This window comes from Carassius gibelio, chromosome A9 (genome assembly GCF_023724105.1).
Source record: "Carassius gibelio isolate Cgi1373 ecotype wild population from Czech Republic chromosome A9, carGib1.2-hapl.c, whole genome shotgun sequence".
NCBI classification, from domain to species: domain Eukaryota; kingdom Metazoa; phylum Chordata; class Actinopteri; order Cypriniformes; family Cyprinidae; genus Carassius; species Carassius gibelio.
This window is the reverse complement of record NC_068379.1, coordinates 23918825-23943528: the sequence shown is the minus strand read 5'-3', so window position 1 is coordinate 23943528 and position 24704 is coordinate 23918825. Positions and strand designations below refer to the sequence as shown.

Genomic DNA, 24704 nt, shown 5'->3' with positions numbered 1-24704 from the left:
ATGCCGAGTATCCTCCAAGCCGTGGTCCACTCCCTGTGTTGATTCCTTCCCGGCGGACAAATAGACAAAAAAATTACATAACAAAATGGCACCTAAGAAGGACGCTAAGAAGCCAGAGCCTCCCAAGAAAGCAGAGCCCGCACCTGCCCCCGCGCCCGCGCCCGCGCCTGCCCCCGAGGCCGCACCGAAACCCGCAGCAGTAGATCTGTCCGGTGTGAAGGTAACGACCACTGTGATACATGACGTCATACAGATAGATGTGCTGTGAAAGTTAATGGAATTTTCCCTCAGACTTTAAAGCGATTTTTTTCCGTTTAGCTGAAATTAAAGATTTACAGTTTTTACTAAATTACGAAAAATAATAAAAATAAACAGGTCCTGAATTGCTGTCTGGTTAGTAAGCTACATAAATTCCAACTCTGCACCAGAATAATGCTTTGTTATCATCCACGTCAGGTTCATTATAGTTCATTATATTTGTATTCTAAAGCCTCTCGTGTATTATTGCTTTATTTATGAAAATGTTTGCATGAAGGTTGCGTTACACTTTATAATTGCTTTCATAATGTGTTTAGGCAGATTCGTATGGAGCTGCAATAAAAGTTTGAGCCATATATTTGAATGTACTTAACCTAGTGATGTATTAAGCATATTATAATGGTTAATGACTTAAACCCTTATAATCAGTTGCCTAAGGTTGTTCTGTGTCTGATGACTGCAGAAAATACCTATTATTGGCGGATGATTCAGCACCACGGATAGCTCAGGATGTTTTTTTTTCTTCTTCTTCTGCGTAACTACAATCGAACGTCACACCCCTTTTCTGATTGGCCCAGATAGCCAAAAGTGGAGTAGGTTCACATGGCCAAACATGGAGGTCCTTACTGTTCTGTAAGCAGCAGAGCGACTAAATTAAGCATGCCAAGATGGGGCTCTTACTTTTCTATTAAAGCAGCTGTTTGTGAATGACTCACCTGTCATAACGAAGTTAGTGATGTAAAGTATTTTCTCAGGTCCAGATAATAATTCAGCATCTTCAGGCCATGCACTAGTCTCATTGTTTTATGTTGTGGAAAATTCATTTGCATTACTTAATATTATTTTACAAAATTGGTATTTCTTTACCATTGACAGTATATTATTATAATTATTTAACTTTGATAACTACACTTTGTAGTATAAAGCAGATTCAAACAAAGATGTCATGAAATGTTGATCCGTTTATTTGAATTGACATAATATACTATATTAAGCATATTATGATAAGTTTGAGTTGTAGGATAGAATAAAAAGTACCTCTGTTTCCCTGCAGGTCGATTTCAACCAGGACCAGTTGGAAGGTAGGATTATTTTTTATAGATTCCATGACCCATGTTTACAAATTGTATTGAATTTGCATGGGGTGCGGTGCTTAAAATAATGAAGAATAAAATAGGGGGAAAAAGAAGAAAATTTAGTTAATAAATATCCTAACTATGCCTTTACGCTTGAATGTAATGGCACTAGCAATATTAATTCAAAAGCTTAGAACGTTTAAGTGGTTTGAAGTAAGCAACCTGTGTCAAATTCCCAAAGTGTTCTGGGATTTACTTCCACTGTGGTATAAAGGTCAAGCAGTTCCATGCAACTTCACAGTTAATGTGCACCATTGTCCAGGCCTGCGTCTTATGTGGAAGAATGTGGTCATTGCTCAGTGAGGGGGAGCTTTCAGCAGCCTGGGTGTGAGTTACTCTGCAGTCAGCATTCTGGCCTCACATGGTACTGCCTTTATATGGAGGGAGTTATATTCTTGGGAGAGCATATCAATTCCAAGATGACTCTTTGAATGTCTCCCCCCGCCCCTGTCACATCGTTGGTGGCAGCTGACTTTGTGCGGAAATCAGATGAAGCTATTAATCTTTTAGCAGATCATCTTCCAGTGAACCACTAGACTCATTGCCATGACGTCCATTGAAATAGTGAGCACTGATTATTATTCAGTCTGCTCATTTTTGTTTTAAATTAGCAGAATTTAATAAGATTGATATGTAGTGATTAACAAGGGAACCTGATATTTTGTAACGCATGTTAGCTTGAGAGATCCAAATAAAATATATGGTCTACAAATGCAAAACACAATAACTGTACTTTTTTTATTATTATTGTTGTATCAAAAAATCTCAAATAAATCAAAACTGAGATAATCTGACTAGACAACTTTATCTTAATATTTAGAGTGATAGATCTAGATAAAACTGAGAGTGAAATCTTATTTCAAATCAATAAAAAAGCTATTTTTCTCACTTCCAAGGTAATGAGTTTCGCTATAGGCAAAACTTACATGATCTTTCATTTAATATGAATTATATAATTATATGAATATGATTATACATTGAAACTACCTCATCAAAAGCAACAAATAAAAAATAAAATAAAAAATAACTAAAACAGACAATTAAAAACAACAAAAACTAATAAAAATGACAAAAACTTTATATAAAGTTAAAAAGTGGAAAATATGAAAATAAAATCTAGTTCATAATATCAACAAAAATTATACTACAATAAAACTGATCCCTAAAATGCGTAAAATTGTGCAGAGAAGTAAGCTTTTTTCATGTGAATGTGTGAAACTTCAGACTCATTACCACTATAAGGTTAGGCAAACAACTAGAAAAAAGTGCAGCAAACAGACAAAAAAATAATAATATGATAACTAAGACCAGCTTATATGATTACAGACTTTTTTTGTCCAACTAAAATAACTGGAAGCATGGGCGGGACTATCGGTTTGATCAACCAATAGCAGACAGGGATGTGTTTATGAAACATGTCTGAAAGTAGTGTGTTGAGAAATGACCAGTTTTGGGCTAGTATTTACTACAATTGTAATTATAATAACATAATTTATATGGGGATCAGAGAGATGTGGGTGAGCATGCCAGAGTAAAGTAATGCTACAACCTCCACATCTGTGTTCAGATCACCTTTTCTCCTGACAAAATTGGTGTAATGGCAATATTTCAATCCCCTGAATGTAAGCTTTTTCATACTCCAAGCTTTCCTGATGCACTGGTGACTTCATGTGCCTGTGTGAGTCATGAAAATTATGAAAAATAAATCTAGCATTTATTGGATTGTTGGATTTCAAATCAGTGGGGGTTGAGGCACCAAAAATAACTAAGTAACTAGCTGTTTTATGGATGGTAACTGTAATATTATTACTGAAATCTTATTAGTAATTAGTCACAATACTAGTTACTGCAAAAGGTAATATTATTACAGTAACTAGTTACAGCACAACACTGGAAATGACACACTTCACCTTTAACTAAAATAGTCTCTTCACAATTACAGATTACAGGGAAGCCTTCGGACTTTTCGACAGAGTTGGGGACAGCAAAGTAGCCTACAACCAGATTGCAGATATCATGCGTGCACTGGGACAGAACCCAACCAACAAAGAGGTTACAAAGATCCTGGGCAACCCTACAGCTGATGGTAAGCGGATTTGTTTTTCCTTTTCTTTAAACTTTTAATTAGCTTTCCCAAAAGTACCTTTAGTCAACATCAGCACTCTCAGAAGCTCTCACCATGACATATTTCAGATGCCTGTTTCTTTAACTGTAATTGGTAGAAGGTTGATGTGGTGACAGGTGCTTGTAGAGCATCTGCCCTCTGCGACCCCTCCATTCACTTTTGACCCCGTTTACAGATATGGCAAACAAGAGAGTCGACTTTGAGACTTTCCTGCCCATGCTGCAGTTTGTGGTCAACAGCCCAAACAAGGCCACATACGAGGACTACGTTGAGGGTCTGCGTGTATTCGATAAGGAGGGCAACGGAACAGTAATGGGTGCCGAGTTGCGTATTGTCTTGTCAACACTGGGTAAGGAGCCAGAAGTGTTTTTTGAACTGAATAAACCATTTAATTTAGATGCTACAATTTTTTCAGTGTAGTTGAGAACCATTAATATTATGATTCTAATCAAGTCTATTTTCAAGCTATAATAGTTTAAACAGTATCTGTCATAAAACATTTTGGGAAAATTAGGAGAATTTATTCAAATTTATTTAAAATGTATTCACTATTTGCACGGTATCTTTCAACATAATTTTTTCATGCTAGAAATTGAAAGAAAAGTCTTTGTTTATTAAAAATTTTCACAGTAAAAATGAATTTTAATATATATATATATATATATATATATAATCTTGTTTCCCCCTCAAACAGCTCATTGATACTTCAGACTAACCTATATCTGAGTTTAAATGCATTTTTATGGCATGCATCAGTTTTCCATCTATTTAATGACCTGAACAACCCATTTTCCTCTCTTCTCCTGCAGGTGAGAAAATGAATGAAACTGAGATCGATGCCCTCATGCAAGGCCAGGAGGATGAAAATGGCTGTGTGAACTATGAGGGTCAGTTATGATCCTTTCTTTTTTGTCTCACTGAATATATATTACAGTAAATTGTTTTAATGGCAGACTGATTTATAGAATTAATATTTATTTGTTGTCCTGTAATTCTAAATTCCAGTTGTACTTTTTCTTTCAATCTCTCCATTCTGAGCAGCTTTCGTCAAACACATCATGTCTGTGTAAGAAGTCTGAGTTGTGAGGAAACTGAAGCGTTTCTCCAGATTCCATGATGTCAGGACATCCACACAGTATTTCCAAAACCAACTCAGAAATGGATGAAAGGGACATGGATGTTAGTCATAAACAGTTATTTAGTTTTTTGTGTTTCCTATTTTTCGTCCACTTGACTCCTATTTCTTTTGTCTATTCTTGGAAGCCATTGATATTTTTTTCCAGCTAATTTTCTTGGTGTTGTTCGTGCCGGGACAAGGCTCTCCGTAGCGGAACAGTTGGTGGGGGGTGGGTCATCGTAGTTACACAAATATATAAACCACCCACCTTGACCCCTCACTGTCTGGATCATAAAGTCAAAGGTGCTAAATATACTGCCATTAATAGACTGGCTGAAAACCCTCCTTCCCCTTTCCCCAGAGTCTTAATTTATTTTTTGCCTCTGTCAATTCTCATAATAAACATTTCACAAAGTATGTGTCTTCTTGTGATTAATGTTCTCATACACAACAATCGAGGCAGTAAGGCAAGTGGCACAGGTAGGTAAACAAGACTGGATAAGGAAAAATAAAATAAAATTTTAATATAAGTCCAGAAAGGTGTACCAAGAAAGTTAAAGGGTTCAACTGCTAAGAAACTCAAATATGCAATCTTGTCACATTTTGGCCTTGTGACCTGGATTAAAAATGCAATACAAGACAACAATCATGCATTTAAAAATCATCAGTTTTCACCAAAAAAAAAAAAAAAAGATTTCCCTGCAGTTTTTTATCAAAATAAAAGTTCAATTGTTTAACACTGATAAAAGCAAAGATATTGAGACAGGCATAAATATTATTAGAGTAATCTTACTGTTGCTCTGCTAAATTATATGTATGTATGTATATATTTATATATATATATATATATATATATATATATATATATATATATATATATATATATATATATATATATATATATATATTAGCCATATCCTGATGCTAAAATTGACTGTAATTTCACCGGACAAACTAAGAAAAAGACAACTTTTCAACAGAAATTTATTTAACACTGAGTTCACAACATGAGGTCTGCAAAAAAATGATGAAATGTTGTAAAATGTCAATTAAGTCTAAAGAGATTTTATTATTATTATAGCTAAGGAGACATTTTTGTCCTGGACACTTTCATTCACACAATAGATTTCCACTTTCCTAAAATCACTAAAATGCACAGCTTATACTGTAACTGTTATTGCTTTTTTTAAAACCTGTAACAAGGCAAAAATTCCATAACTATAGGTCATTACACATTTCACAAGCACAAAGTCCAAAAAAATAAAATAAAAATAGATCACACTAATGTTTTGTCCATTTTCTGTATTTTTATTGTCATAACTGTTAAGGGCATTTATAATCCATATCATACCAACAGGAGAAAAACTGCGTACATCTATGTGACCTTTTAAATACATTTACAGCAGCTGAAGGAATCGGGGAAAGGGTGGGCAAGGCTCAGAGGGGCCGAGAAAACACAGAAGCATACGAATGACAGCTGTTCTAGAGGAAAAGGGGCAGGGGAGAACCACAAATGACGAGAAAAAATATACTGGAGTACAAACAGATTCAAGCGGAGTGAGTAACCTTCTTAATGTTGCGATTTGTGTGTTTCTTTTTTTCACTTCCTAAGACAGAAAACTAAGCATCCAAGCAGGAATCGGCAAACAAACACAGGGCCTAACACACCGACAGATTCCCAAGAATCAAATGAGGGCCGCAGGACCACCCATCTTGCTCAGACAGATCCGTCCCAACTGAAAAATGGCCGTACGTTTCACATTTCAAGACTGAGCAATTTTGAGCAGATCTTGCATGATTCATGTATACCTGGAGCCCTTGAATGTCTTTGCGTAACCGTAATATCATTGTTTTGTGTAAGTCGCAACACAAATCTGCTTAAACTGTGTACCGACAAAGATCCACGGAAGCAACGGTTTCTTAACTACAGCGAAGGTCATCCGAAATAATGTACAAGCTAAACATCGTCGCTAGTATCTACAAAACATGATGTGTTCTTTTTATTCAATGTTACAGCAAATAACTTACTAAAATCCCTTGAAATAGAAAATAGCCTCTTTTGTGTACTAGAATACATGCTCGCCATATTACCTAGTTTCATTTTTATGTAATTTTACAGGTATAAGTTATCTAAGGAGTAATCTTTTCTTTTCCTTTTTTTTTTTTTTTTTTGATTGAGCATGAGATGTTGAGACAAAGAGCTGGCATATTTATAAATATATTCCCTTATAGTGTATTTCGTGTTTGATCTTACGTGACTCTCCGTTGAGATGTTTTCGAGTCCATGCACTGAATGGGCAAAATAACACGTGCAGCATGAGATTGTCGCGCCACATTCCCGAATATATAAAAAATTCTGATTGACAGACTTTTACGCAACACACCTGACGCTGACCCTAAACCAGAATTTGAGGCCACTGTCTGTACACAACCATAAAAAGTCACACGTAACATGGGTAATAAAAAGCACTGGTACCTCTAGCTAAGTCATTATTCATTCAAATGAACAACAACATCAAAAAAATCTATTTTTTCCAATTCAGATAATCACAACAGGGCTCTGCGAGATTGTTGGTTGATGAAGAGGGAAGTGTGAATATGGGAAGTGAATCTGTAGTCTTCCTTAAATACCAGAGGGAGGAAAGGTGAACTGTGACACCACTGATGGGGACTACTGAAGACAGAGCAGAGGGGAATGTCGAACGGAGGTGTTTTGGGGAATTCACAAGCCTTGTTTGGCCAGGGCGGCGGTCACATCATCGGCCAGCGTGGCCAGCTGTGGGGACTCGAGCATGTTGATGCTTCCGGACGAGGACATGTGGCTGTGCCTCTGAGGGGAGGTGCCACCCGACAGCCTGAGCGCCTCCATCACAATCTCTGCTCCGTGATCCACACGTGCTTTGGCCACATCGCGGAACATCAGCTTATGGCTTTCGATCTTAGGAAGCAGGAAACAGGAAGTTGGAGACGGTCTTCATGTATGATGTGGGATAGTATGAACATCTGCTTTTGTGCACTCACCTGTACATGTCCTCCTCCAGGTGTATGGTGGGCATTATCCAGGGAGCCAACCTTCGCATGGGCTTTTTCTCTGAAGCCAAGCTTCACACTCTCAATGCGCACATTACCACCGCCTGAGACACAGACAGAGTCATTAAACAATCAATCAATTTCTAATTTTGTCTGCTGCTACAATCTCAAAAAAACAAAACAACTGAACTTTTTATGAAGGTAAAGATCTAAACTACAGTTTTAAACGTTTTTTTTATGCTTTTGAAAGAAGGCTTTTATGATCACCAAGGCTACATTTATTTGATAAAAATCCAGTAAAAACAGTCAAATTGTGAAATATTATTACAATTTAAAGGAACTGTTTTCTATATTATACTTTTCTTAATGCAATTTATTCCTGTGACAGTGAAGCTTAATTGTTAACAAGCAGCCATTGCTCCAGTCTTCAGAAATCATTCTAATATGCTGATTTGGTACTCAAGAAACATTTCTTATTAATATCCATGCTGAAAACAGATGTGCATGGTTTATATTTTTTGAGGAAAACATGATACATTTATTTCAGAATACTTTGATGAATAGAAAGCTCCAAATAACAGCTTTTAACACATAATTAAAATCTAAATCACTTTTATAAATGTAAAAGGTATAAATGTAATGCCGTAATCACTTTAATGCATCCTTCATTACTTTAATGACAAAAACATTAATGACTCCAAACCTTTGAACAGCAGTGTTTTTATGAAATCTTTATAAAGTCTAAAAATAGACCTATATAAAATCTATGTTCTTTAAAATTCAATGGGGGAAAAATATGCATATATATGTATATATGTGTTCATATATATATATATATATATATATATATATATATATATATATATATATATAAAAAATTACAATCGCTGTCCAGTGTTCATCATTGGAAAGGTCTTGCAAGATTCACATCCACAAATTCATAAATTTCACATTCATAATCTGAAATGGCCGAATCACTTTGGCAAAGGATGACATTAAATACTTAAAAACCACAAGGTGGCACTGATGTATCATCCAATATTCTAGCTCAGGCATTACATGCTTTACAAGCAACCTGCATGGCACTGCAAATTTCGGGTCTGTGGTTAATATTTCCAGAACTCATTAGCATGCTCACCTGGCCTGTGGCGGATGTTGTCCAATGATCCACACTTGGAAGTCACATGACTAAGATCAATCTTCTTAGACTGAATTTGAACCTGTGAGAAACACCAGAGTTTGAGAACAAAACATAAAACAGAAACTGGATATCTTCTTCACATATCATGCTATATATATATTGATTTTTGAATTTTTATATTGAATTGATACATTTAAATGTAAATTTGCTGGTTGCACCACCTGACCATGAGAGGGCGCACCACCTGACGTTAAGATCAATAATGATTGATATTCACAAAAATAAAAAGGAAGATATGTCATTTAATTTTATTCAGGTTTAAATTGGCTTTTTTATTTTAATCCTCTGACCAATTTATACTCTATCTCAATCTAATTAAATTTCATTAACAAGAAAGTGCAAAACAATACTGCATGTTATGATAACATTTGATCATCGCTTCTTTAAAATATAACATTGAAACCTCAAGAAACACATTTAATAAATGAGAACATCTTTTATATGAAACAGTGAATTAGTGCAAATATTGGGCCAAGAAACATTAAGGAAAGAATTCAATCTACTGTTCAATAGATTCAGTATTCACAGTAAGTCAAGAAAGGGTTAGTTACTCTGCCCTTGCAACTGGATCACTTTTTTAACAAGCTCTATGCCGTGCTGTTTTCTCCTTGCTTGATAATGGTATCTACAATTTTATTTTATTTTTTTTGAATAGATTAATTTAAAGTTGCAATTGTTTTACTATCAATGTTGATTATACAGTCCAACATTTTTGAAGAATAGGACTCATACCATGATAAAATAAACAAATATATATACATATGTAGATTGTATCTTTAAACAATTTAAAAGCTTTAAATATTTATTAAAAATAAAATGTATTAAATTTTTTTAAAAACATGAATTAATATGACGTTTTTTAGTTGGTTTAACTGTAACTCTGGTCGCGACACCTGACATATTGGTCGCATCACCTGACATTTCAAACTCAATTCAAATCTAACAGGCATTAACTTGGATGCCTATAGAAATGTTTGACCCTGTGCTCATGGTTATAGATAAATTTTTTAAATCAAATACACATTTTTATAATAACACATTTTCAAAGATTTCCAGGGGTCATACCACCTGACATGATTGTTTGAATCAACCTCATCATTACTCAAAAAGGTCAAATTATCTAATATTTATGGGAGGGTGACTAATTTTGTTACTGCAATAAGGGGTCATCAGGAGTCTTCTGTGTGATGTCATATGCTGTCACATGGTTTTCTTAAAGGAACATTGCATAAAATTGCATTTTTAAGTCAGTCGCTCTCCCTGACATTAGTAGAAGTAAAATTTCCGGACAAAAGTTTTTTAAGTAATAGAATAGCTTTGAAATAACACCGATACACTATTTCCCCTCGTTTATAAGGAATTTAACATAAAATCATGCCAAAATATTTGATTAGGAATTTAACTGAGAAAATTTACATTTATTTCTCAGTTTTGTTCTCTGCTTGTATGTTCGGACGGTCGCACCACCTGACATTTTTGGTCTTTCAAACACCAAAACTAAAAAAATCTATTGAATTTTGATAAAATGAAAAGGGTTTCTTACATATTGGACATATTGTAGATCCATTTGATGTATTACATGTATTTATTCAAATTATTTTTAGGAAAATAATGAATTCGGACACAAAAAATACACGTCATGTCATTGACCCATATATATATATATACACTGAGCAATAAATGATGAGTTAAAAAGTCACAGAGAACTACACTGCTAAATGTGGTTCACTATGCCAGACATTCCAACTTTTAAATTCAGCTTGGATTGAGATCGTCCTCCCCCAATGTTGGCAATCCCGACTAAGCTGCAAATCAAGCAGAACTGATCCATATGCTGAGGATGCCATAACATTAAGGAAATCAACGTGCAATAAACTTAAACAGACAGCATAAGTAACGTTTTCTGGAAACCAAACCCATGACCTTGGTGTTGCTAGCATCATGCTTTACACCTTGTGGTCATTATTGCTTTGGTGTAATAGTCACTCACAGTGACTGACTGCTGCTGCGAGAGGAAGAAAAAGCAAATCTGATTGAAGCACAGACATGACTCAGCACATACGAGCTCTAACTTTAGAAAAAACCAGTTAAGTCATTTCTGTTGGCAATATGCACAATCGGAAATAAGACAGAGACTACAGCGTGAGCTGACTAGGTAGCACCAAAGCCCTTTGGGATATTTTAGGCATAATTATACAGCTGCCTTCGTCAAATTGCGAGTCAGCAAAAGCAATCCCATGAATTCACTGCAACATACTTAGTAAAAAAAATGTAAAAAATAAAAACAAAGTAAGAGGATAATGTCAATTATTAACATGCATGTTGAAAATTACTATGACACTCAAATTTCTTTCAAAACAGTTAAGGGTAATAATCTTAGAGACCCCGAACTGTAAACTGCAGTCTACATAGTAGACATACAGTTAAGAGTTTCCATCTCAATTATGTGGGCAGAAGACAGGAAGGTAGCTTATTAGGTTATGAAAAAAAATAAAATAATAATAAGTAAGTATAATACAGGAGACCTTGAAACCTAAAGAAAACAAGAATGAGAAGCAATGAAGGTTTTTGGAATTACTCCATGGTACAGTCTGTTAAGCAAAACTGTAAATATATAAATTAACAGTTTTTTTACTCTGAGAAATTGGAAATATTGAAAAGAAGGGCTGATGATGTGTTGTCTTGTTTTGATATGACTTCTATACAGTTGACACAAGTGTTGATAGGTCAACATAAAAACACCTGCATTACAGTCTACAAATAAATGCATATGGGGTGTATATATTTTCACAAGATGAACAACAAGAAGGGACTCCAGTTTTGTATATTATCCCATGTACAGGTTTTTTATATTATATCTGATGTGTGTGTTCATTGAGATTTCATCTATATGATGTTTGATTCTGCCAGGGTAGGCATCTTTTCCTATCTGTAGCTTTGAGCATCCCGTTCATCAGAAATTAGTCCGGAACATTTATAAGTTGGAAGTCTGGGATCTTAAGATCCAGAAGAGAAGCAAAATGTTCATATTTAATCCTAACGGACAGAGTAAAGGTTCAAAATTACGGAAGGTCTATTGGCTTTGGAAAAGACATTTGTAGAGAGGAAGCAGTACACACATTGCCTCCATGGGGCGAATGCTTCAGATTATCGTTGGATCCGCACTTTGACTGTATGTGACATTAAGTCCAGCTTCTTGTTTTAAAATTTGAATCTAAAAAATACAAAGATATGTGTACATGCACACGCACATACAGACAACTGATAGCCATGCACTTATGAGACAGATCAGTATTCAAAGACATCCCATAACTCCAACCGAAGATGGACCTGATCCCACTGACGATGTGCTCACAGCACCTGTAGCCAAAAATCAACCAAGAAATACCAGCAATAAAAGTGAAGCACTGACGAAGCAACAAAGTTGAGCATAGGTCAACTTTATGCAAATGTGCAGTAACGCAATGCAGCGACTACCATTTAGCATTGGAGAGAAATGTCTGCCTACAGTACCAGCAACCAGCAGTGCAGAGACGTTGTGATTTGAACACTGTCACCATGAACACCCCACTGAAGGGTCAAACTACAGCAGTACTCATTGTTGGCACTCTTTCCAACAGTTAGAACCCCATATGCTGCTTCAACACAAATAACAAATTATTTGACAAAATAGATTAGTAATAGTAACTTTTTCTCTCTCTTCACATCGTAAAATAATACAGTGTGTAATTGTATGACCTGTCAAATAAAATAAAATAAAAAATCATTTAAATGACATTTTAACGACAATGCTCGTCAAGTCACCAACAGACTCTTTATTTATTTATTTCTGGTTATAAACTAAATTCCTTAAGTATGATTTAAGTCTTATATACTACATTTTAAGAATTTAGGTATGATATTATCTAAACAGGAATGTCCAAATAGTATTTATTAAATATCATCATTACATTTATTACAGTGGGGGGGGAATCAGAATCATTCTTAAAATTATGAATTAAATTATAAAGTTTATTAGTTAGCATATATGTAAAGTAAAAATATTTTAGATGTGTTTGAAAAAGAACAGATGCAAACATCTACATAACACAGCTTTAGAATTGATGTAGCTTTTAGATATTTTAGTATATCAATTTTAATGAAGAGTTCTGACATTATTAAACAAACAAAGAGTTTTTTGTTTTTTTGAGTTTTCAGACTGTCCTTGTCTGCTTCAGTGGCCCTCAGTAGACATATTATGTCACTAAGGCACAGAGAAGCACAGCACCCTCACCCAGTCTCACCCTTGGGCAAACACAGACTGGCAGTGGCCGTTACATGCCTGGTCACTCAACCCTGAGAGATTGTGGTTCATGTCACTGTCTCTTAGACCTTTTCTGTGAGTGACTATGCTGGGGAGACACCCGCTGTCATCCAAGGGTGAGAGAGCATTTGGGCCCAGACAGATTCAGGCCATTGCAGAGGTTATACAACACTGCTGAGTGCCCTAAAATGAACTCCAATGCCATTTTCACTAGATGATTCATCACTGTAGAAGCTACAGGAATCACAAGGACTTCATAAACTATAGCGACAAACTTAAAAAGTGAGTATGATTTCAATGTTGCCTTTTAGTATTTTTTGTCATTGCTTACAAGGGGTGACACATTATTTACATTTTGTGTGTGTGTGTTTGTAAAGGGCTTTTTAATTATTATGACTGTTCTGATGAAGAAGAAAAAAAAACATTATTAAACATTATTATTAATATTATCATAATATTATCTATTTACTCTGAATTTATTTGACTTTTAGAATTTATTTGGACAGAAATTAGCTTTTCTTTATTTATGTATAAATTCAATATGAAATCAAAGTTGTACACACTGTACTAAGTAAACATAACTTAATTATATATATAAAAAATATTTGGAGGAAAAAAAAACTCCACTAACATTATAAATGGGCTTCAATTGAGGGAAAAGACTTTAAAAGTAACATAACAAATGCACCCTCAATAGAAATTTTCTCAAATGTATATGTACAAATTTTCCAACTTATACAAATCTAATAATTTCATGATAGAAAAAAAAAAGTCCTGACCAACATTTATCTTCATTTAATACTGCTGAAAAATTAACTTGTTTTAATATTGAGCTGCTTTCTCAAAGTTTTTACTTCAAAAGTACAAGAAAACCAGAGTTTCCCCCATTAAAAAACAACACACATCAGTTTCTCAAGAACTGAAATATTACACAGTGTCTAAGACAAACACATCATTTAATGTCCTTCCTTATTGTTTCTCATTGCAGTCTCCCACCCCAGTAATCTCAAAATCTCATGCACCGCTGCACTCTGCCACAAGCCAGACATAAATATGTCACTCCAACACGCAGCCTACACCCTGGACATTACAGCAAGCTTGCATGAAATGACATAAAGACACAATGAGTGTTTACATCACAAGCATGTCCTCATTGTCCCGGCTGAACTCTGTTCAACCTGGAAAACAAACCTTCCCTTAGAGACCATTATGTCCTAGACATAAAAACCACCCTGGTGCATATCTGTACACATGTATACTCCACAATCCCAGGATGCAGTCCAGTTGTTCTACATATAAGTCTGGGGTCAGTAAGATTTAATGGTTTTGAACTCTCTTTTATTTAATCAAAAATACAGCAAAAACAGTAATATGGTGAAATGTCTTTAAAAAAATTATATAAATATAATACAATCATGATGTTAATATTTTTGCTGTAACATTATAAATATCTTTACTGTCAGTTTTGATCAATTTTATGCATCCTTGCTAAATAAAACTATTAATTTATTGAAAAAAAAACCTTACTGAACCAAACTTTTGAACAGTAAAAATATGAGCAATATAACATAAACTTACACACATAATTTAATATAATGCAATAAATGACACATTTACTGTATATATTGAAACTATATAACTTTAATATATATTTAGGAGTGTCAATTTAATAATTATTTATAATAAAAAAAGAAAAATATGCACTTAATTGAATCGTCTTGCCATATATATATATATATATATATATATATATATATATATATATATATATATACACAGATGAAATATAACATTAAAGATAAATGTAATGTCATGATTTTGACAAACTAATGTATAAAACAAATGAAAAGTGTTCTAGCGATTATCTCCGATTCATTTCAGAATGAAATTTTGCTATTTAGAGTAAATATTTAAATTGATTTAAAAAAAAATGAGGTAAAGTTTTGTAGCATGCTTTGTGTCATGTCATAAGAATAAATGCCATGTCATAAGAATAAATTACCTTCCAGTCAGGGAAGGAACAAGCCATTCTATGATGAGTGAACTGGCCTGACAGCTATTATGTGCCTCCATTAGTATGCACACAGTGCACTGGCAATAGTGATGAGTGCGAGACACAGTAAAGCACACTTGAAAAGACAATGTGTCCACAAGGGACAGAATCGACCCTGAAGGTGCATTACAACAGCAAGAAAGACAGATGGGGAGGGCAAAAGAGAGTTGGCTATATGCACCAGCTGAGGTGAAATCAGAATGAATCATGAGCATTTGGACTTGCCTGGCCCCCCTTGGGCTGGTACTTGATGTTGTCAATAGAACGGATCTTGGATTTGACGTTCTTGAGGTCAGGCAGTGGCTGGTTAATGAGGCGCAGCTGTTTGGGTGTAGTCGCCGGGGATTTTGGAGGTGTTCGGATGATGGCCACTTTCTTTTCCTGGGACAGCAGGCTGAGAGATTTGGGGGTGCCCGGTGTGTGGGGGGTGCCTGGAGTACGGCAGGAGTAGCTGGGAGGGGTTCCAGGGGTGACGGCTGTGGACCCGGGCATGCGGGGTGTGGAGGTGCCACTGCGGGCCGAGCGGGACCGAGCAGTCTCTGCGCCTTCAGTGGAAACAGAACTTTTCAGCTTAAACGCTCGAAATCAGGAAGTGCAACAACAGCAAACGAATGTGAAGATGACTTGTTCATATGTTCTCACAGAAAATATACAGTGGAGTCTAAAGTCCATTAGCATTTTTTTATTTTTATTTTATTTTATCGGCATAACAATTTGAAAAAAAATTAAGCAGCACTACTGTTATCATTATTAATAATAAGAAGTGTTTCTTGAGCACAAAATCAGCAAATAAATAAATAAATAAAATAAATATGGTATTTATTATTTAACATATATATATATATATATGTTATATATATATCTAAAATGAAAATAAGTCTGAGTCTTAATAAAATAATAAAACTGAGTTAATATCTTATGCAATGTTGCTTCTCATGCAAGTGCATTTTTCTTTAAAGATTTTTAGATCTGTTTACTGGAAAACAAGTAAAAGAAGACCATTCATAGGATCATTAAAAAGTAATTTGTTGCATTTCTTGCAGGCTTTTGGTCCCCACTTTAGATGATGATGATAATGATAGATATGAAATCGCATTACTGAATTTTGAATAAAAAAATGGCACAAACACAAAGAAAAATGAATTATACTCTCATGCATAATGGGAAAGGTAAGGTATAGACAAAAAAGTGAAAATATAACAGTGCCCATAAAAATTTATTCACCTTTTTGGATTAGTTAGTTTGGATGTGAGTGGTAAACATTGTGTTCCTAACGCTGTAAAAATATGCAATGGAGGTGAATAATATTCTATGGCACTGTATTTTTTATGGTGACTGTATCCTTGCACAGGACGGCAAGTATGAAAGACTGGCAACAAACAGATCGAAACATTAGGGACTAATACTCTATACCTGTCATACTATGAGACCTGCCTGTCCTGTGCTGTGCTTTGACTTCAGTACGGAAAGCTACAGGAGCAGGGGGAAGAGAAGGGGTGAGTATATAGTAAGATTGAACGTGTCCCATAATAGATCCAAATGTGTCCGGAAAGCTTTAAGGAAATTCTTCAGGCACTTCATGAAAAGAGTTTAGATTAGTGCTTCCTTCAATAATTTTGGCAGCACATACTGGCTTTTGCAATAAAAACATGCAATATAGATCACATTTCTTGGATTCATTTGATTCTACAGTAGTAAGTTGTGTACAATCAAATCAGCCATAATTAAGTCCGATCAGTGTCAAATATTATTATTATTATAAAGTGGTTGTACTTGTATTAAAAATTAAGGATGCATATTGCTTATCTGCTGGTTATTTTGACTTATAAGCCACTTTGTTCCAATTTTAGTGGATGTGCATTAAACAACCTGTTAAGTGTCCATTACATTTCTATTATTCTATCTAGAGACAGAAACAATAAAAAAATACGTAATGATTTTACAGATACAAGAGAATGCCTCTCACATGTGGGTCTGCGTGGTGCTGTTGACCCAGAGCTGGTAATGGAAGTGGAACTCTCCTCATGATCAGCCATGTGTGGGCGGCGGGTTAGTATGGATGCTGGCCGTGGAAGGGACGACCTCTTCTCTGGGCTCCGAGAACCACCATCCTGAGGACAGAGTCATTAATCTTGCTGTAATCATGGTAAACTTAATGAGATAGTTCACCCACAAATTAAAATGTACTGTACTCTCCCTCATTATTTTTTCCAAATTATCAAAATGTTATGGAAAATAAGTCTTTATTTGACATGTTCTTTGAAAGTTCTAGATTAGTTAGTATTGTGCAGAACCAAATAGCTTTTCAAACCTCACTCCCTGCTTACCTTTACAGCACATGAATATAGCAATACTTTTGGGTCTGCTGAAGAAGGGCGGGGCTCATAAAGATCTACCTCCACCAATGGGCTCCTTTTATTGGAGGAGCTGGCCGAGTGCGGCCGGGCTGGCAGCAAAGCCTCCGCCCGAATTTTAGAGGTGGGGATCTTTGTTAGTGTTGTGGGATTGGAGGTCTATGATGAGAGGAACACGGACAGATGAGTGATTCATGCACAGTGAAAATGAAACCAAAAAATGATATGAAAATCAGCATGACAGCATGTTTAACCAAATGAAATGAGCAACATATGGCCAAACATTTGGGGATACAAGGGCATTTACCAGAGTTTTAACCAGGCATTTAACCACTCAGGAATTAAAAATGAGCAAGTAAAAAAGAATAAAATGTATCTAGATCTTCTAAATGTAGTATTAGTACATGGGCCATTAAACTGCTTGGGGGGGGGGGCACAATGTATCAATTTAAAGTTAAAAGGAAATAAGGCAAAAAGGTCATGCAAACTTGTAAAACAAACACAAAACAGATATAAGATGGGATGTGCAGGCAATACAAAGAGTGGAAACCAGCCAGGCATCTGAGGTCCAAAAATACATCTATATATTGAATTCTTGGTACCACCAAAAATTATGCTGTTACAAATGACAAAAATGTAAAAGAGGACCTTTGGTATGTTTGTGTGTCGTTGTCAATATTATTGATTTTTGTGAAAGGTTTTGAAGTTGATTAAAAAAATGATAATAATGATTCCCACTAAAACAAAAACCAAGCCACAATTTGTGTCTTTCGTCATTAATGCTGTTATTTCTGAGTGCTTGAGCAGGTCTCTATTATATAGATTTTACTATCTATTGACAACGTATTGATAACCTAGATTTAGACTTGAATAGGGATCATCATATTTGTACGATTGAAATCTAACATGATGCTTACAGATGCCCGGTCTCTGGAGGGCCTGGCCACACTGAAGGGCAGTCGACCATCTGCAGACACTGCAGAGCGAAAGAGAAGAGAGGCTGAGAATGATTAAGAAATACATACTGTGACTATGACCAAGACCACTGAGTTATATGCTCTCCAATTAAAATAAAACCAAACGAACATTACACACAATCAAATACACTGCAGAAGCAATCTTATATACACAAGCAGCCACATGAGCTTGAAATTATAGTCTGAATAATTATTTATATCTGAATATTTAATTATATTTATTTCACACTCATTTCAGGAAACTGAAGTGTGCAATGTGATAGGTGTGACTGGTCAAAGATGATCCTGCCTCAAACTCAAGCCATTTGTTGAGTCAATGTTGCTGTGTGAGTGGTTCAGATGTCCCAACTAACAGAAGAATGTTCTGAAAGCACCACACAACCAGAGTGTTTAACTTTTCGAGCAAAGCAACATAGAAATGGCTTATTTGGAGTTGTCTCTAAATATCAAAGTGCAAATTTTGAGGGAAAAAAACACTTCAGCTTTCAAGACTGAACCACCATTGGTTTACTTTTTTAAATGCTCAAGCCAAGGTATTTCTAATTTGTCTATTTAGGATCAAATATGAAATTGAATGTTGAAAGCTCTGCTCTGAAACTACTTGGCAAAGAAAAACAGAGAGTTTAGAAATGAATTGTATTACATACGAGGCTGTTCAGTAAAGGCTAACTGGGCCATTGCAGCAATGTATCAGATGTCTACCATAAATTCAAGCACAATTCCCTGAAAGCTAACATTGGAACTTGATTATGGCACAGTAAGTTCCTTTCCTCTAGATTTCTGCACACGGAACTTACTCAAACCACCAGTTGCCTGGCAACCAGTGCAGTTAGTCCCTTAATATTGTATATAAAAAAATAGAAATATTATAAAACGAAAGGAAATAATGATGACTTGAATAGTGATGCTGCAACTCATAAATTGTCTAACACATTTAGGTCAAGATGACATCCCTAAAAAAATATTCCACACACACACACACAGAGAGAGTGATTGGATGCACCACATTTTCACAATATTCAATAAGCAGCAACGCTTTGAAAAGAAAGCTAAGTGTAAATAAGCATGGAAACAGAGAATACTCTACATGCAGAAAACAAAAAGAAAGGTCAAGCTATAAGAAACTGAAAACAAATGTATTGTTATAAACAAATGTATTGACTAAAACACCAGTGGGCCTCATTACGAACACTGCACATACAACTTGCATAACTAATACAATCTGCTATACAAAATACATAAAAAGAAAAACAAATCCGAATGACAAGCATCATTCTTAAAATAACATGCCACAATGCCCATGTTTGCCAGCCACATTGCAAAACAGCTTCTTGTGACAGAGATCACCTGTGGGTTTCCGCTTAACACACGGGTGATGTTGGGTAGGTCTAGGATGCCTTACGGTAGACTTTAAAACACTCTTCCGGGAAGGAGAGCATGTCTGAATATCAGATTTTTTTGTGAGCTCAGCCTTCTTAATCACAGCTACAAGAGGGAGACACAGAATCAAGGATAGGCACAGCAGTAATACAGTTCAGGACAACAGGCGATACAGTCACTGACCTTATCAATGAACAAATAATGTTTTACTAAAAGACTTATTTAACATAGATGTAATGAAAAAAAAGTTGGTTGAAGCATGAGAATCATGAATCATAATATATCTAAAATTGCATGTACTTTGCATGCACACTTTCATTTGCCTCAAAAAATAATAATAATAATAAATAAATAATAATAATAATAATAATAACAAATTAATTAATAAAAAAGTTTTAATTTGACTTAATACAAAGTTTTAGATTTGATGCATGAAATCTAACCAAAATGGAAATAAACATTTAAACATAAACATTTAAACATTTAGTTTGCTGAAAAACATTAAAGGGCTATATGGAAATGTCATAATAGTAAAAACAATACAGAATATGCAAAGAAAATGAACATATAAAACAAAACTAAATTTCACTTCCAGCAACAAAAACCTTTTTTCTTCTTCATCTCATCCTTCTGGATGGGTACTGGCTCCTTGCGAACAGGTTTGCGTTCAGGCGTGTTCATTCGTCCTCTGGCCCTGCCACCTTTGGCCCTCTGTTTCGCTGATTTCTCTACATGTGGTTTCTTGACAGGGCTCATCACTCTGGGTAGAGGCTCAATATTCTCTGTGGCCATGCTCTTATCATCATCTACATAGTACATGGGGTAAAACAGGCAAGCTACTCTTATATCAGGACATAAACATACATTTACTTGCCCTCACAGAAATGAAACAATCTGACTGTAATGTTTTAACTATCTTAAAAAGATAGGAAACAGATTAAGCTGAAAGGTTTTGTCATTTGCTGAGCAAATCTCATGCAAAACAGATATTAAAATCACACCTTGTGTATCCACCCAGGAGCTGTCTAAGATGGAGTCATCCATGGTAGTTTCATCTTTGTAGTCATCATAACTTTGAGTTGGGGCCTCACTCTCTGGTACTTCTATCTCTTTAGCTGGACATACAGGAGGCTCAACAGGCTCTGGAACATCTACGACTTCCTCCAAACTGGGAGCCTCTATCTCTACTTCCTGTGCCATTTCCAGAGCCGCCTCCTCCTCTTCCTCCTCTTGGAGGAGCTGTGGATGTTGATCCTCAGAGGGAGCTGAGAAACGTACACTGTGTCCAGAGACTTCGCTTTCATCAATGGTCTGCACTACCGTAATAAAATCATCTTCCACTGTCACTACTGACTCAATCGCAGCTCTAGGCTCAACAGTGTCTTCTGCAGCCTTGGCCCCTTCCAACACTTCCTCGTCTTCCACTTCTTCTTTCTCAATCACTTTTCCCCCTTCATTTTCATCTACATCCTCATCTGGTTCAGTTGTATCTACAACTAGCCTCTCTTCCACATTAAGAGCTGGTTTTGGTTCTGGCATGATCTCATCCGGCTCCTTAGCAAGCTTTACCTCTTCCTCTACTTTTTGAATCACCATGGTATCAAGAGGAGCCTCGTCTGTCTTTGAAGGAGATGGCTGAGGTTTCTCCTCAGCAACTTTATCTTTAAGGAGTTGCACTGAGTCTTTCTGCTTTACCTCTTGCTCAGAAGGTCTCTCCTCTCTAAAATATTTCTCAAAAGACCCAACAGGAGATAGCCTATTGGGATCTGTTTTAAGAGACTCTTTCTCACCTGGTGATCTAGGTTTTTCAGTGTCACCAACATGCATTTTCTCTTCGTCAGTAGCACTTTCTACAGAAGATGCTGGGGATGGTCTGATAGGCCGAGCAATTCTGTCCTTTGCAGCTCCAGTGAGCTGGTAGGCATCCTCTGCATCCACCTCTTCATAAGCTTCCTGATGTACAAGGTCTGGTTTATTCTTCACCTTCTCCCTGAGTTCCTGGAGCTCCCGTTCCTCCTCTACACTCAAAGGTCTGTCCTCCATCTCCAATTTGCGAATTTGCCTCTCATAGTCAGCTATTTCAGCTTCAGTTTCAGCTGCAAGTTTGGAACCTGAATCAATATCAGGCTTTGCTTCATCAAGAGTAACCGTCACCTTTGGTGTGATAAAGGTTTCAGCTTGTTTGTCTAACTGTGCTTTCTCATTATCAGGTAAAGTTGGACTCTTGGTTTCTTCCAAAGTTTTGGTCTTCAAAAGATCAGACTCCTCTTGATTGGTCTCTCTAGAAGTTTTTTCAGAAGGTGCACTTTCAATTTGAATGGAATCTTCATTCCTTGGCTTTCCTTCTTCTGGTTTTGCCTGTGGTGTAACAACTTGTGTTGCTTCCAAATCTTCAGTTGATAGACACTCCTGTTGTCCAAATGCAACAAGACCAGTTTCCTTCTCCTCTGATATCACAGTGTTAAATATTTGAGAAGAAGAGTCCATTGGACTGTGCACATCTGCAGGCGATGGCATGGGACCAGAGTATTCACTAAAGACACAATATCCTTGCTCCTCCAACTTCATTTCTCTCTTTGTAGCCATCTGGCCCTGGTCACTTTTGAACAAATGTGCAAAAGAATCACTTACTAGAGAAGACATGTCCATTGGGACGGACTTCCTCCTCATAATCTCTGAGTCTGTGTTGTCAGACGTCAACCTTGATGGGGTACCTGCCAAGTCCAGCATTTCAGGTAGGTCGGGGGCCATGACAGTGCCGTTTTTGTAACAGCTGTTACCTTGGACAGGTGATTCTGGAGACTCCGTCTGTGGACTTGTCTTTACATTAGTGACTGTTGTCTGTGGGGGTGAAAATGATGGAGTTGTGGCAGAGGCAGTTGTCTCCAGAATCAGTGGCGGAAACTGAGGAAGCTTCTCTACTGAGGGAGTGGTGACAGGAAGGTAATCAGCAGATTCATCAAGGCTCCCACAAGTATGAGACATGATGTCAGTGGCTAATGGAGAGAAGTTTCTTGGACGCCCTTGGGCATCACCATGATCCATTGCCCCAATGGTGATATTTAAAGAGTAACTTCTTTGCTCTAGAGCCAGTTTTCCAGGAGACAGTCTGCATTCATCTCTTCTGTCTACAGGTGAAGTGGTTTGTAGTGTGTCTGCACTACTTTTTGGAAGATCTGGTTGGACTTCCAAAGACTGTGCTTGAGCCAAGGTGCTGTAGCTGATTTCAGGAAGTTGTAGGTTACCAATAGAGTCCTTTTGTTCTTCTGATGTAGTACTTAGCTCATAATACCCTTCTCCTTGAGACCCGGAGGCATCTGTCTTAATTGTAGTGGTCTCAAAATAAGCAGACATGCCAGATTTTTCTTTCATGTCCACATCTGTTGACATTTCTATTTGTTTGTCTTGAATCTGCCCTGATTTGACCTCAAGGATATTGCTGGAATCACACGTTTCGGTTGATGTCTCTTTTACAGCACCGCTTTGTCCATCCAGCTTTTCAGTTGGAGGCTCGCAAGGTTCTGTGTCATGAACCTGGTAACTTGGAGGGAGTTCAAAGTCCTCCATGGGGCATGTTTGAGCAAAGGCGCTTTCCGGCATATCTGTGTCTCTGACAAGGCTCTGGTAAGATGGGAGATCATCATCTAGATGCATTGCAGATTCAGTGAAGTCCATGCCAATGGGATCTGTCCTCTCACTGTCTAGTTGCTCTGCTTCCATCTTCACAGCTGAAAGCAAATCTCAAGTAGTCTGCATTGTATTGTATTATTAATAATTCAAAGTACAATACATTTGCCAGGCCAACCACCGCACAGACAAAGGCAAAGCTCTTGGTCAAATGAACTTCCACTTTCAAATAGCAGCAGCCGATGAGACACACATACCAATTCAGTGATGGAGTGATGGCATGGATATGACAGGACCAGCATGCAGACCCAGTACATTTAATGTCGCGTGGATGAGGTCCAGAAAATGAGGATGGAATATCCAAGGAGGTGGTCCAAACAATACTGACGTCAGTATACCAGCAGTAAGATGGAATAGCTCATCTAAAAACATCTACCAAATGCATATTCAGAGATTATGGAAAATGCATAGTGGATCTGATTTTCATTTTCATATTATCAGATATTACACTTAAACATTTAGCTATAAATGTCTTAATTTGCCACTGAAATAATACAGTATACTTAATTATTCAAAAAATTTCTGCATTTCACATAATTAAGAGAATAAAAAACACTTATGTAAACCATGTGAAATGACAATGCTTTGAAAATAATGAAAAAAATGAAATACAATTTAAATTAAATCAACAAGCTTAGCTTTTCAAATGCTTTTGAAAATGAAGCATGACAAAATATCACAATTTCACAAAAAGAGAGGATTCTCATAGAATCCCACATGTAAAAACACAGGTGTTTTGTTGAAGCATGCATCAAAAATCACCCACAAACTGGCAATGTAGCTGGCAAATAAAAATTAACTGAGCAATGGACAATAATATATGGAGGAGGTCGACCTGGCAGCAATAGCATCAACAGAGAAACAAGCTGTAAAGTTCAGAAAAAGCTTAATCAAATAGCTTGCAGACAGCAGTTGCTATGGGAAAAGCATTTAAGAAATTAAGAAAGACAATGACAGACAGACACACAGCTCGGGCCACAGAAGCTGATCACCATCAAGCCTGTGTTGCCTTGCAGCATCAGCAGATAGAGGAGATATTTGAGCCATTCACCCACAATCCCTTAGAAAGCTTTCACGGTGGTT

At 36.4% G+C, this 24704-nt stretch overlaps 2 protein-coding genes across 13 annotated transcripts in view; one reads left to right on the top strand and one right to left on the bottom strand.

The window, feature by feature from the left end:
- LOC128020035 (myosin, light chain 1, alkali; skeletal, fast-like) lies at window positions 1–5053 on the top strand. The gene is made up of 6 exons (XM_052606563.1): window positions 1–220; window positions 1313–1340; window positions 3337–3480; window positions 3695–3868; window positions 4329–4406; window positions 4561–5053. Exons 1-6 carry the CDS (start codon window positions 86–88, stop codon window positions 4587–4589), a joined length of 588 nt encoding a protein of 195 aa, XP_052462523.1. The 5' UTR covers window positions 1–85; the 3' UTR covers window positions 4590–5053.
- An 870-nt stretch (window positions 5054–5923) lies between these two features.
- LOC128020034 (microtubule-associated protein 2) overlaps window positions 5924–24704 on the bottom strand; it is an 89715-nt gene continuing 70934 nt past the window's right edge. For 10 of the 12 annotated variants that reach the window (XM_052606550.1, XM_052606552.1, XM_052606557.1 and 7 more), the window contains 11 exons: window positions 20936–23662; window positions 20540–20740; window positions 19902–20039; window positions 18495–18553; window positions 17551–17736; window positions 17190–17334; window positions 16637–16693; window positions 15449–15768; window positions 8805–8886; window positions 7658–7770; window positions 5924–7574 (listed from right to left, as the gene is read on the bottom strand). In XM_052606550.1, coding sequence (XP_052462510.1) covers window positions 7359–7574; window positions 7658–7770; window positions 8805–8886; window positions 15449–15768; window positions 16637–16693; window positions 17190–17334; window positions 17551–17736; window positions 18495–18553; window positions 19902–20039; window positions 20540–20740; window positions 20936–23662 — 4244 coding nt within the window. In that variant the 3' untranslated portion in view covers window positions 5924–7358. The remainder of the gene's footprint in view (window positions 7575–7657; window positions 7771–8804; window positions 8887–15448; window positions 15769–16636; window positions 16694–17189; window positions 17335–17550; window positions 17737–18494; window positions 18554–19901; window positions 20040–20539; window positions 20741–20935; window positions 23663–24704) is intronic. The other 2 variants (XM_052606553.1, XM_052606556.1) reach the window with 2 other exon arrangements.